This window comes from Rhinoraja longicauda, chromosome 10 (genome assembly GCF_053455715.1).
Source record: "Rhinoraja longicauda isolate Sanriku21f chromosome 10, sRhiLon1.1, whole genome shotgun sequence".
Lineage (NCBI taxonomy): Eukaryota > Metazoa > Chordata > Chondrichthyes > Rajiformes > Arhynchobatidae > Rhinoraja > Rhinoraja longicauda.
This window is the reverse complement of record NC_135962.1, coordinates 3709512-3724311: the sequence shown is the minus strand read 5'-3', so window position 1 is coordinate 3724311 and position 14800 is coordinate 3709512. Positions and strand designations below refer to the sequence as shown.

General features: G+C 47.4%; 1 protein-coding gene across 1 annotated transcript in view; it reads right to left on the bottom strand.

Annotated features, from left to right (window-relative positions):
• Positions 1 to 2753: 2753 nt before the first annotated feature.
• map4k5 (mitogen-activated protein kinase kinase kinase kinase 5) overlaps positions 2754 to 14800 on the bottom strand; it is a 126584-nt gene continuing 114537 nt past the window's right edge. The window contains exons 32-33 of the mRNA XM_078406074.1: positions 8263 to 8318; positions 2754 to 4099 (exon numbers count right to left, since the gene is read on the bottom strand). Coding sequence (XP_078262200.1) covers positions 4012 to 4099; positions 8263 to 8318 — 144 coding nt within the window. The 3' untranslated portion in view covers positions 2754 to 4011. The remainder of the gene's footprint in view (positions 4100 to 8262; positions 8319 to 14800) is intronic.

Sequence of the window (14800 nt, the reverse complement as noted above, 5' to 3'; positions counted from 1 at the left end):
GGTATCTGCCTGTTCTAGGTGTAGGAACAGTACATGCTGGTATCTGCCTGTTCCAGGTGTAGGAACAGTAGATGCTGGTATCTGCCTGTTGTAGGTGTAGGAACAGTAGTTGCTGGTATCTGCCTGTTCTAGGTGTAGGAACAGTAGATGCTGGTATCTGCCTGTTGTAGGTGTAGGAACAGTAGATGCTGGTATCTGCCTGTTCTAGGTGTAGGAACAGTAGATGCTGGTATCTGCCTGTTCTAGGTGTAGGAACAGTACATGCACGTATCTGCCTGTTCCAGGTGTAGGAACAGTAGATGCTGGTATCTGCCTGTTGTAGGTGTAGGAACAGTAGATGCTGGTATCTGCCTGTTCTAGGTGTAGGAACAGTAGATACTGGTATCTGCCTGTTGTAAGTGAAGGAAGGAACTGTAGATGCTGGTATCTGCCTGTTCCTGGTGTAGATTTAGATTTTTTAGATTTAGAGATACAGCGCGGAAACAGGCCCTTCGGCCCACCGGGTCCGCGCCGCCCAGCGATCCCCGCACATTGACACTATCCTACACACACTAGGGACAATTTTTTTTCTTTTACATTTGCCCAGCCAATTAACCTACAAACCTGTACGTCTTTGGAGTGTGGGAGGAAACCAAAGATCTCGGAGAAATTCCACGCAGGTCACGGGGAGAACGTACAAACTCCGTAGACGGCGCCCGTAGTCAGGATCGAACCTGAGTCTCCGGCGCTGCATTCGCTGCAAGGCAGCAACTCTACCGCTGCGCCACCGTGTAGGAATAGTAGATGCTGGTATCTGCCTGTTCTAGGTGTAGGAACTGTACATGCTGGTGTCTGCCTGTTGTAGGTGTGGGAACTGTAGATGCTGGTGTCTGCCTGATGTATGTGAAGGTACTGTAGATGGTGGTATCTGCCTGTTCCACCTCCATGTGTTCACACATTACGGATGTGCTCAGTCTACCAAAGACCCCGGCTCATTGACAGAGCCTTGAGGTATTTGTAAACCTGGCTCTTCATCTTGCCATGACACTGTTTGCATTTCACCTTTTAACAGACTGAGTTTGTACCAAGATGGAAAATCAGGCATTTGACGCAACTCACATTTCTTCCAATTAGCATTAGTGTAGAGCATTAAAAAAAAAGAAAAATTAGCTTCCTTATAAATAAACAACTCTTAAAGATTCATATAATCAGAAATATTTTAAGACAATAGACACAAAAAGCTGGAGTAAATCAACGGGTCAGGCAGTATCTCTGGAGAAAAGGAATAGGTGACATTTCGTGTTGAGACCCTTCAGACTTCTGAAGAAGGGTCTCGACCGGAAACGTCACCTATTCCTTTTCTCCAGAGATGCTGCCCGACCCGCTGAGTTGCTCCAGCATTTTGTGCCCATCTTCGGTTTAAACCTGCATCTGTAGCCCCTTCACATTGAATGACTTAGATACAAGTTCCCAATTGTTGCTCAAAAGGAATAATTGTATTCTCAGAAAACTTCTGGGCATTAACACCAAAGAAATGTATTACCACTCAAGACCTTAAATGGACAACATACTTTAAACAATCATTTTGAGGAAGAGTATGCAATGTGGTAGATTTGTCACAATACCAGATTACTGAGCAATGTTATTGAATGTTGAAAATCCAGGCAAACTATTTCTGTAAATCAGTGGTGGTAAACTCAATCTCAATTTTGCGGGCAATAGTGGGCAATATTGCAGCCCACTGTTGTGGGCTGGTAGAGTCTGTGTTCCACGTGTACATGGAGTGTGTGAGTCTGTGTACCACGTGTACATGGAGTGTGTGAGTCTGTGTACCACGTGTGCATGGAGTGTGTGAGGTTGTAGCCCCTGTTCCATTATCTAAAGGGGCTGCTCCTTGCCTTCCGGCTGCACTTCTCACCCACCATCCTCATCTGTGGCCACTCTGTGCGTAGGGGAGAGGGTAGAGCCGAGGATGTCGTGGTTGGGTCGCTCCTGGGCCTGGCCAAGCTGGCCATCCACGAGTCACGGCGCCAGGCGGAAGAGGGCTCTGCCCGAGCCGGCTGCCCGCCCCTTTTCCGGGGTTACGTCCGTGCCTGGGTGGTGTTGGAGAGGGAACACGCGTTGTCCACGGGCACCCTGGGGGGTTTCTGGGACCGCTGGGCACCACGGGGGGTGGAATGCACCCTTAGTAAAGATGGGGAAATAGTTATATAAGATTTTTTTAATTTACTTGTACTATGGTGGTGTGTTTAGTTTTGAATGATTGATTATTGTAAATAGTATTGTAAGTACTTGAATAAATCTATTTTTGGTTAAAGAAAAAGTTATACCACCTTGTGTGATGGGTCCCGACCTGAAACACCACCTGTCCATGTTCTCCAGAGATGCTGCCTGAACCGCTGAGTTACTCCAGCACTCTGTGAAACCCCACCTGTCCATGTTCTCCAGAGATGCTGCCTGACCCACTGAGTTACTCCAGCACTCTGTGAAACGCCACCTGTCCATGTTCTCCAGAGATGCTGCCTGACCCACTGAGTTACTCCAGCACTTTGTGTTCTACTTATAAAGTAATCCTGGAGTGAAGTATCTACAAGTGTAATTAACCCACAATTCGTGCAATGCAGCGTAGAAAAACTAAGGCTGCTTATGCATCGAAACCAACCAACCCTCCTTCTGTAGAGAGTTGCCATTTCCTACCGCAGATTACATTACCACTGAACAACAGACGAGACCTCTCTTTAGTTGAAGCAATTATGAAAAAACGAAAACCGCTTTGAATATTTTATTGTACATTATTTACAGTTGCACATTACAGAGTAACAATTGAAAGAGTTAGGCTGCGATTAGTGTCATTTTATTGAGTTTAGACTGGGGAACGGGCAACGCTGAGAGCGAGGGTGTGCGAGATTCAGTGAAGCGACTGCAGGAGGGAGGATTACACCAAGATGAGGTAGAGCTGGGAATAATAACCAAAGATTTCACCGGTTGCAGAGCGCACATTCTCCAATTACAGAGTAAATAACGAATTAGATGCGATGGTCCCCAAACATGTGAACAAAAGAGTCAGGAGAATTTTAGCTCATTTTAAAAAAAAAAGTATACTTATTATTAACTTTCACCTGTTTTATTAATAACTATTATTACATGTGTACAAAAACACCTTCAATATACATATGAAAAGATTAAAATGCTTGAAAACTACTGTGGCATCTATACAGCTAAGCCTTCCAATTTAAAAGTTGTTCAACAAAGTGCTGCCTTTGTACAAAGGAAGTGTAAGAATAAAGGTCGAAATTAAATAATACACCGTGCTTAAGTGTACAAACAGGTCGAACAGAATATTTTTCTCCCTTATAACCCTAACCAATGCAATGCAAATGTAACTAAAAATTGTCTTACCCTCTTCCCTGCGAATATAATTTTAATACCATTGGCAGATTAATAAATAAAGCATTTAAATAGTCAGTTTAACTTTGTACTGTGGCAGAAATTTTAAAGCTGTACACTCCTGCAGCTGTTGCCTTTGAAAATCCTATAAAATAAACAGTTACACTATCCGGCAACATGTAAGTTTAGTACTAAAAGTAGATTTAGATCTCACAGTACAAAGAGCGGGAGGAAACATCAAATGTTGGGGCAAGGAATTAAAAAATAGAAAGTCCCGAGGAAAAAGTATTAGAAAATGTGGCACTTGAAGATTTCTGAATACTTTCACTCTGTACAGTTAGAAATTAGACCTTTGTTGCGGTTTACAAAGTTGGTGTTAGCTCGGGCTTTTATGAAGCAAATCTTATACAATAGACCAACCACACAGTGGCTGCATATTTTAATAAGACACATCCAGTCACCAAGCTTACGGGCTTGTTGAGAAAATCCACCTCACGATAACAGTCGAATACAAGTCTGAAGGTCAATAAATCAAGAGCACAGCAGCCAGGCTGACAACTGTGTGTTAAGAGTTCCCTCAGTGAGTCTTCGCTGTTTGTTCCGTCTCGCACAGCAATCCCTGGTGATGAAGGGCCGTGCTGTTGCTTAGTAGCTGTTTTCATGACCAGCCAGGATGTAGAGGTTGCTGTAGGCCACAGGGTTGTCTGTCGGTCGGCTTTGCAGAACCACCACCCTGTAATGGAAATGAAAAGCTTTATGCTGCAAAACACCATCGTCATTGTTCAACCTTCTGGCCCTTCACAGTGTTTAGTTTAGTTTAGTTTAGAGATACAGCGCGGAAACAGGCCCTTCCGGCCCACCGGGTCCGCGCCGACCAGCGATCCCCGCACACCAACACCATCCTATACCCACTAGGGACAATGTTTACATTTACCAAGCCAATTAACCTACAAACCTGTACGTCTTTGGAGTGTGGGAGGAAACCGAAGATCCCGGAGAAAACCCACGCAGGTCACGGGGAGAACGTACAAACTCCGTACAGACAGCACCCGTAGTCGGGATGGAACCCGGGTCTCCGGCGCTGCATTCGCTGTAAGGCAGCAACTCTAACGCTGAGCACAGTGGTGAAACATTAAACTGGTATCTTTTCAAATGTGGGAAACATACATGTTGTGCAAGGGGTAAATCCACAAACCTTTCCCACCGTCTATCTGTTTTGTGTCTAAAGACAGACACAAAATGCTGGAGTAACTCACTGGGGCAGGCAGCATCTCTGCTTAGAAGGAATGGGTGACATTTCGGGTCGAAAGAAGAGTCTCTGAAGAATGGTCTCAATCAAAAACATCACCCATTCCTACTCTCCAGAGATGCTGCCTGTCCCGCTGAGTTACTCCAGCATTTTGTGTCCATCTTCAATGTAAACCAGCACCTGCAGTTCCTTCCTGCATCCTTCCTACACCTGGCTGATTGTATCCAAGATGATTAGCACACACTGATGAATCCATCACACAGATCAGACTTCCCATCACTGACTCCATCAACACTTCACACTGCCTCAGAAAAGCAGCCAACATAATCAAATACTTGTCCCACCCCGGTCATTCCCCCTTTGCCCTGCTCCATTCTGGCAGAAGGTACAGAAGCTTAAGAGCACGCACCACCAGACTCAGGAACAGATTCCTCCCCTGTTATCAGGCTTCTGAACTGGCCTTCCATCAGCTAGGGCACCGTCCGATTCACCTCGACCCCATTGTGTGGACATCGGACTTTGTCTAAGGAACTGGTGCACTACAATGCTGAGAACTCGGTACATGTGAGAATAAACTAAACTGAAACTACATTCTGCCCAGTTCTCTTCCCTTTAGCTCTACCTAGTGTACTTGAGTGTAACCTGATTGTATCTATGTATAGCAAATCTGATCTGTTTGGAGAGTATGCAAAGCTTTTCACTGTACCTCGATAAAGGTGTCAATAATTAACCTAAACTTAATATTGTATTGGATGTAAGAACTGCATGCTATGCATGCTAAGGGCAGCACGGTGGTGCAGCGGTAGAGTTGCTGCCTTACAGCGCAAGACACCCGGGTTCGATCCCGACTACATGATTCTGTCTGTGCGGAGTTTGTACGTTCTCCCCGTGACTGTGTGAGTTTTCTCCGAGATCTTTGGTTTACACCAAAGACGTACAGGTTTTGGTCCAAATGTCAGGTGTTGTATAAAACACATCAACATGCATGAAAGAAATTTGGTATTTCTATCATTCTTGCTCAATTGTACAATCACCAGTTAGATGAAAGCACAGACACACTTTATAGTCAAGTTCCACAACCTAGAGTCGGTCATACGGCAAGGTAAGAGGTCCTTTGGCCCAACTCTAATATGATGCCCAAGATGCTCCATCTAAGCTAGTCCCATTTGTCCATGTTAGACAATAGACAATAGGTGCAGGAGGAGGCCATTCGGCCCTTCGAGCCAGCACCGCCATTCAATGTGATCATGGCTGATCATTCTCAATCAGTACCCCGTTCCTGCCCTCTCCCCATACCCCCTGACTCCGCTATCCTTAAGAGCTCTATCTAGCTCTCTCTTGAATGCATTCAGAGAATTGGCCTCCACTGCCTTCTGAGGCAGAGAATTCCACAGATTCACAACTCTCTGATTGAAAAAGTTTTTCCTCATCTCAGTTCTAAATGGCCTACCCCTTATTCTTAAACTGTGGCCCCTGGTTCTGGACTCCCCCAACATTGGGAACATGTTTCCTGCCTCTAACATGTCCAACCCCTTAATAATCTCATACGTTTCGATAAGATCTCCTCTCATCCTTCTAAATTCCAATGTTGAGCCCATATCCTATAAATGTCCCATCCATATACCTGTCCAAGTGCCTTTTGAATGTTGTTAGTAGTACCTGCCTCAACTACCTCCTCTGGCAGCTCATTATATACACCCACCACCCTCTGAGTCCATGGTAGAACTTGGCCAATAAGTTAGGAACTTTCCCTTTTAACCAGGAGTTCAGAATAAAATCAATCAGTGGAGCCTATGTTGAGACCACCTACAGTTCTATGCACAACGGCCTGGAAAATCTGAGACAGATCAGCCTACAGGTGACCGTTGACTTCAGCACACCAGAATGAAAGTCAAAATATTACCTTAAAAAAAACTGATGCTCTTTAAATATATGAAATTCCCTTCGCTCAGTCCGCCTTAACCAATCTGATCTCCCGGTGGCTGAGCACTTCAACTCCCCCTCCCACTCCCAGTCTGACCTTTCTGTCATGGGCCTCCTCCAGTGTCATAGTGAGGCCCACCAGAAATTAGAGGAACAGAACCTCATATTTCACTTGGGCAGCTTGCAGCCCAGCGGTATGAACATTGACTTCTCCAACTTTAGATAGTTCCTCTGTCTCTCTCTTTCCCTCCCCCCTCCCCCTTCCCAGTTCTCCCACTATCTTCCTGTCTCCACCTATATCCTTCCTTTGTCCCGCCCCCCTGACATCAGTCTGAAGAAGGGTCTCGACCCGAAACATCACCCATTCCCTCTCTCCTGAGATGCTGCCTGACCTGCCTGAGTTACTCCAGCATTTTGTGAATAAATACCTTCGATTTGCACCAGCATCTGCAGTTATTTTCCGACCTTAAATATATGAAATGTCGTTTTAAAATGAGAAAAGGTGCCAGCACTGGGCATCAGAGAGTTGTGAATCTGTGGAATTTTCTGCCTCAGAAGGCAGTGGAGGCCAATTCTCTGAATGCATTCAAGAGAGAACTAGATAGAGCTCTTAAGGATAGCGGAGTCAGGGGGTATGGGGAGAAGGCAGGAACGGGGTACTGATTGAGAATGATCAGCCATGATCACATTGAATGCTGGCTCGAAGGGCCGAATGGCCTCCTCCTGCACCTATTGTCTATTGTCCATCTGCAAGACCCTGCTTACAACGAGTGGTTCAATGCACATGAAGAAATGTTCCACTTTGACCTGCTACTGAGGTTTAGGATCGAAGACTTTGAAGATAATGAGCAAATAAGGGCGGCACGGTGGGGCAGCGGTAGAGCGACTGTCTTACAGTGCCAGAGATCTGGGTTTGATCCTGACTATGGGCGCTTGTCTGTACAGAGCGTGTATGTTCCCCTCAAGACCTGCGTGGGCTTTCTCCGAGATCTTTGGTTTCCTCCCAGGTTAATTGGATTGGTATAAATATAAAATTATCCCTCGTGTGTAGGGTGGTGTTAATGTGCAGGGATTGGTCCCTCAGTGGGCTGAAGGGCCTGTTTCCACACTGTATCACTAAACTGCACTGTATCACTAAACTGCAAATGCCAATACATATAAACAAAGCCAATAAATATATAAACAATAGACAATAGGTGCAGGAGGAGGCCATTCGGCCCTACGAGCCAGCACCGCCATTCAATGTGATCATGGCTGAATCAGTACCCCGTTCCTGCCTTCTCCCCATACCCCCTGACTCCGCTATCCTTAAGAGCTCTATCTAGCTCTCTCTTGAATGCATCCAGAGAATTGGCCTCCACTGCCTTCTGAGGCAGAGAATTCCACAGATTCACAACTCTCTGGGTTTGAAAAAGTTTTTCCTCATCTCCGTTCTAAATGGCCTACCCCTTATTCTTAAACTGTGACCCCTGGTTCTGGACTCCCCCAACATTGGGAACATGTTTCCTGCCTCTAGCGTGTCCAATCCCTTGATAATCTTATACGTTTCAATAAGATCCCCTCTCATCCTTCTAAATTCCAGTGTATACAAGCCCAGTCACTCCATTCTTTCAACGTATGACAGTCCCGCCATCCCGGGAATTAACCTGGTGAACCTACGTTGCACGCCCTCAATAGCAATAAACACTGGCAAATGCCAATACGTATAGACAAGGTTGTCTTACCGATCTGATCCCAGGAGACGAAACACTCGGCTTTTATCAGATATCTCCTGGGTCACCTGAATTGGAAGATTTGAGAAGTTAGTAACTTTAACTTTCAGTTGTGAAAATGTACATTAAATTAATCTTACCATACATGGACTGCAAAGGTGTATCCAGGCGTTTGACAAATAAAAAGATTGATTACATGCCTCCTGGGTCAGCTCAGAACCATCCATAGAACATCTATAGAGCACTGGAACAGGCCCTTCGGCCCACAATGTCCATACCGAACAAGATGCCATCTAAACTAATCTGCCACATGTGATCTATATCCCTCCATTCCCTGTATATCCACGTGTCTATCGAAATGCCTCTTAAATACCACTGTTGTATCGTCCTCCACCACCACCCCTGGCAGCTCGCGTTAAACAAATACTTGCCCCTGCACATCCCCTTTAAGCCTTGCCCGTCTCTCTTTAAAGCCATGCCCTCTAGTCTTTGGCATTACCACCCTGGGGAAAAGGTCCTGTCTGCCCCATCCATGCCCCTCATGGTTTTATTTGCTTCGATCAGGTCTCCCCTCAATCGCTGAGCCTCCATATATCACTTGTTCAGAGGCCTTTAAGCAAAAACACACATCAGTCAATAAATGGTGTAGTATTTGTGTAATTGCGCACACATTTATTTACCTGCCCCAGAGGTTGTACGTCAGTGATGTGCTGAACTAGGAACTGGGAACCAATTTGTTCCTTGCCTAGCACTTGATGTGGACTCGTCTTTAGCACATTGTGAGAATACAGAAACATTCTTTCAGAAAGGCGCCACTTATTTTGGACAGATTTAGTTCATTAGTGGCATTTGGTTCAATGTTACAAAACTCACTTTGGTTCAAAACAGGAACAGATGCTCCACAATCCAGGATATATGCTGCAGCACATCCCGGAACACGGACAGGGGCAGGGGCATGGGCACGTCTCTGGGACACAGTATTGGGCACGTCTCTGGGACACAGTATTGGGCACGTCTCTGGGACACAGTATTGGGCACGTCTCTGGGACACAGTATTGGGCACGTCTCTGGGACACAGTATAGGGCACGTCTCTGGGACACAGTATTGGGCACGTTTCTGGGACACAGTATTGGGCACGTCTCTGGGACACAGTATTGGGCACGTCTCTGGGACACGGGCAGAGGCACGTCTCTGGGACACAGTATTGGGCACGTCTCTGGGACACGGGCACGTCTCTGGGACACAGTATAGGGCACGTCTCTGGGACACAGTATTGGGCACGTCTCTGGGACACAGTATTGGGCACGTCTCTGGGACACAGTATTGGGCACGTCTCTGGGACACAGTATTGGGCACGTCTCTGGGACACGGGCACGTCTCTGGGACACAGTATAGGGCACGTCTCTGGGACACAGTATTGGGCACGTCTCTGGGACACAGTATTGGGCACGTCTCTGGGACACAGTATAGGGCACGTCTCTGGGACACAGTATTGGGCACGTCTCTGGGACACAGTATTGGGCACGTCTCTGGGACACAGTATTGGGCACGTCTCTGGGACACAGTATTGGGCACGTCTCTGGGACACGGGCACGTCTCTGGGACACGGGCACGTCTCTGGGACACAGTATAGGGCACGTCTCTGGGACACAGTATTGGGCACGTCTCTGGGACACGGTATAGGGCACGTCTCTGGGACACGGGCACATCAAGGATGGAGAGCTGCTCCATCCACAGGCACGCCCAGTAAGGGGGCGTGGGGGCAGCCTTCAGGAACTGGCTACCTAACCTTTGGGAATGTGGTCAAGACATTGACCAAAGTTGGAGGATAAGGTCACAAGTGATAGGAGCAGAATTAGGCCATTCGGCCCATCAAGTCCACTCCCCCATTCAATCATGGCTGACCTATCTCTCCCTCCTAACCCCATTCTCCTGCCTTCTCCCCATAACCCGACACCCGTACTAATCAAGAATCTATCTATACTCCCTGCCTTAAAAAATATCCAGACTTGGCCTCCACAGTGGCAAGGAATTCCACAGATTCACCACCCTCTGACTAAAGAAAATTCTCCTCATCTCCTTCCTAAAGGACCGTCCTTTAATTCTGAGGCTGTGACCTCTAGTCCTAGACTCTCCCGCTAAAGAGAGTGGGAGGATATAGCAGAGTTGAAGCCGGCCCTGCCCGTCACTAACACCACAGCCTGCCCAAGCACCTGTTCACCAGGTTCAATCTGCACCCTTCAGTTCCTCCTGCTTTCCAATTCTAGATCCTGTATCCCCCAGGTCAATGATTAATAGTGAGAAAAGCATTGCAAAGATGATAAAATCTCATTCCACTTCCAATTTCAATTGCCCATTCAAAAGCAGTCACATTACACTCCATTTAAAAATGCTCAAAATATCAATCAGCTGCGAACATTCAGTCTGTTTACTGTTGCCAGGGAGCTTGTTGATTGTTTACATTTCAACACCTTATTTAAATGCTCAAACTCGCTGTCAGGTAACCCTTTGTGCCTGCTAATTGTCCCATTTGTATAAAAGGCTTGTTGTGCGTATATACAAACCTGTGTGTCAGCCTCAAAGTGGCATGCTTTGGGTTCGTGCAAAGTGAACAGCAAATGACCAAATGAAAAGATTCTCAGAAAATGTGACTCTGAGTTTTAAAAAGATCCTTTACTCAAGAGTGGAGAACACGGGCACAGTTTAATTTATTCACAAAATGCTGGAGTAACTCAGCAGGTCAGGCAGCATCTCGGTAGAGAAGGAATGGGTGACGTTTCGTGTCGAGACCCTTCTTCAGACTGATGTCAGGGGGGCGGGACAAAGGAAGGATATAGGTGGAGACAGGAAGATAGAGGGAGATCTGGGAAGGAGGAGGGGAAGAGAGGGACAGAGGAACTATCTAAAGTTGGAGAAGTCAATGTTCATACCACTGGGCTGCAAGCTGCCCAGGCGAAATATGAGGTGCTGTTCCTCCAATTTCCGGTGGGCCTCACTATGGCACTGGAGGAGGCCCATGACAGAAAGGTCAGACTGGGAGTGGGAGGGGGAGTTGAAGTGCTCGGCCACCGGGAGATCAGTTTTGTTAATGCGGACCGAGCGCAGGTGTTCAGCGAAGCGATCGCCGAGCCTGCGCTTGGTTTCGCCGATGTAAATAAGTTGACATCTAGAGCAGCGGATGCAATAGATGAGGTTGTAGGAGGTGCAGGTGAACCTTTGTTTCACCTGGAAAGACTGTTTGGGTCCTTGGATGGAGTTGAGGGGGGAGGTAAAGGGACAGGTGTTGCATCTCGTGCGGTTGCAAGGGAAAGTGCCCGGGGATGGGGTGGTTTGGGTAGGAAGGGACGAGTGGACCAGGGAGTTACGGTGGGAACGGTCTCTGTGGAACACAGAAAGGGGAGGGGATGGGAAGATATGGCCAGTGGTGGGGTCCTGTTGTAGGTGACGGAAATGTTGGTGGATGATATGTTGGATCCGCTGGCTGGTGGGGTGGAAGGTGAGAAAGAGGGGGATTCTGTCCTTGTTGCGAGTGGGGGGAGGGGGAGAAAGAGTGGAGCTGCGGGATGTAGAAGAGACCCTAGTGAGAGCCTCATCTATAATGGAGGAGGGGAAGCCCCGTTTTCTGAAGAACGAGGACATCTCGGAAGCCCTAGAGTGAAACACCTCATCCCGGGCGCAGATGCGGCGTAGACGGAGGAATTGGGAGTAGGGGATAGACTTTTTGCAGGGGACCGGGTGGGAAGAAGTGTAGTCCCGATAGCTGTGCGAGTCAGTGGGTTTATAGTAAATGTCCGTCACTAGTCTCCTGTGATGGAGATGGTGAGGTCCAGAAACGGGAGGGAGATGTCGGAGATAGTCCAGGTATATTTAAGGGCAGGATGGAAATTGGAGGTGAAGTGTATGAAGTCAGTGAGTTCTGCATGGGTACACAGTTTAGATAGGGACATTGAGCATGTGTGATCCCCACGTTAGGTGAATGATGGCCACTGGCCAAGGAACACAATTATCTACTGTAGTGCTTCTTAAGGTATCACAAAATGCTGGAGTAACTCAGCGGGTCAGGCAGCATCTAGGAGAGAGGGAATGGGTGACGTTTCAGGTCAAGACCCTTCTTCAGTCTGAAGAAGGGTCTCAACCCGAAACGTCACCCGTTCCTTCTCTCCTAGATGCTGCCTGACCTGCTGAGTTACTCCAGCATCTGGTTATTTTCCTACACGCAGTGCTTCTTAAAGTATTTCTGTGTCATTCACCCTCGACTAAATGTTCTTATGTTTTAACTAGAGAACCCCTCTAGTTTCATTCACCCCAAAATAATTCCATTTGCCCTTGGGTGAACCATTCACCGGTTTCAGAAGCACTGATGTATTGTGTGTCTGGTCCCGTTCACTGCACCAACCTTGTGGCCCCGCTCAGCCAAGGTTTCATTTCACAGATTGCGTTCGCTTCTCTCTAACACGCAGTAGAGCGAGTCGCGGTCTGCGTCTCAATTAGAAACAAGATGGAGAAATAAACCCACGTAGCAACAACGGGCCACACTGATCAGTGACCGCTGTTGGCTCACTGTTCTGGTGCGTTTGATCTGAGACTTCAGCAGAGCTGCAAGTTTGTTCAGTATCCCAGCACCTACACTACAGGGCGGCACGGTGGCGCAGCGGTAGAGTTGCCGCCTTACAGCGCTTACAGCACCCGAGACCCGGGTTCAATCCGGACTACAGGCGCCGTCTGTGCGGAGTTTGTACGTTCTCCCACACTCCAAAGACTTACAGGTTTGTAGGTTAATTGGCTTGGTACATATGTGTAAAAATTGTCCCTAGTATAGGAAAGTGTTAACGTGCAGGGATCGTTGGTCGGTGCGGACTCAGTGGACCAAAGGGCCTGTTTCCGCGCTGCATCTCTAAAACTAAAACACCGCTCGCTCGCTCCCTCTCCCCCTCATCTGGCACAGCACAACAACTCCATTCATCCACTGGGATCAATAGGGCAGGACAGGCCACCTCCACTTTACAAAACACCATTGGATGGTCATTATTACACGCTTTAGTATTTAGATAATGTTTTGTTGGTAATTATTTGTCAATTACTCACATAATTTAATTGAATTTGGCTCTCAAGACATTTCAAATTTAAAACAATCAAATGACGTTACAACTTCTACTGGGCGAGTGTAGGTATCTGTTGGAGTGTAGAGTGACTGAGTGATACCCCAATGTAGAGTGACTGAGGAGTGAGACCCCAATGCAGACCGCTCTGTTGGAGTGTAGAGTGACTGAGGAGTGAGACCTCAATACAGACCGCTTGTTGGAGTGTAGAGTGACTGAGTGAGACCCCAATACAGACCGCTTGTTGGCGTGTAGAGTGACTGAGGAGTGAGACCCCAATGCGGACCACTCTGTTGGAGTGTAGAGTGACTGAGTGATACCCCAATGTAGAGTGACTGAGGAGTGAGACCTCAATGCAGACCACTCTGTTGGAGTGTAGAGTGACTGAGTGAGACCCCAATACAGACCGCTTGTTGGCATGTAGAGTGACTGAGGAGTGAGACCCCAATGCGGACCACTCTGTTGGAGTGTAGTGACTGAGTGATACCCCAATGTAGAGTGACTGAGGAGTGAGACCCCAATGCAGACCGCTCTGTTGGAGTGTAGAGTGACTGAGGAGTGAGACCCCAATGCAGACCACTCTGTTGGAGTGTAGAGTGATCCGGAGCAGCAAGGTACCATCCTTGGGCAGCAGCTCCAGCCAGTGGCCTTGGGCTGGTTAGATCTGGCACACATTACCTCACTAGACAATATCCATATTCTATGAGAAAATCTTACATCTGCGCACCTCAATTTCAAAAGGCAACTTCTATCTTTAGTTTCATTTTGCGACACAGCGCGGAAACGGGCCCCTTCGGCCCACCGAGTCCGCGCCGACCAGCGATCCCCGGACACTAACACTATCCTACACACACTAGAGGACAATTTACATTTATACCAAGCCAATTAACCTGCAAACCTGCACGTCTTTGAAGTGTGGGAGGAAACAGAAGATCTCGGAGAAAACTCATGTGGTCACAGGGAGAATGTACAAACTCCGTACAGACGGCGCCCGTAGTCAGGATCGAACCTGGATCTCTAGCACAGCAAGTGCTGTTCGGCAGCAACTCTACCGCTGGGCCTCTTGTTCAGAATGGTCATAGAAACATAGACAAATAGGTGCAGGAGGAGGCCTTTCAGCCCCTTGAGCTAGCACCGCCATTCAATATGATCATGGCTGATCATCTAAAATCAGTATCCCATTCCTGCTTTTTCCCCATATCCCTTGGCTCCGTTAGCCCTAAGAGCTAAATCTAACTCTCTCTTGAAAACATCCAGTGAATCGGTCTCCACTGCCTTCTGTGGCAGAGAATTCCACAGATTCACAACTCTCTGGTTGGAAAAGATTTTCCTCATCTCAGTCCTAAATGGCCCACCCCTTATTCTTCAACTTTGAACCTTGGTTCTGGACTCCCCCAACATCGGGAACATGTTTCCTGCATCTAGCCTGTCCATAAGATCCCCTCTCATC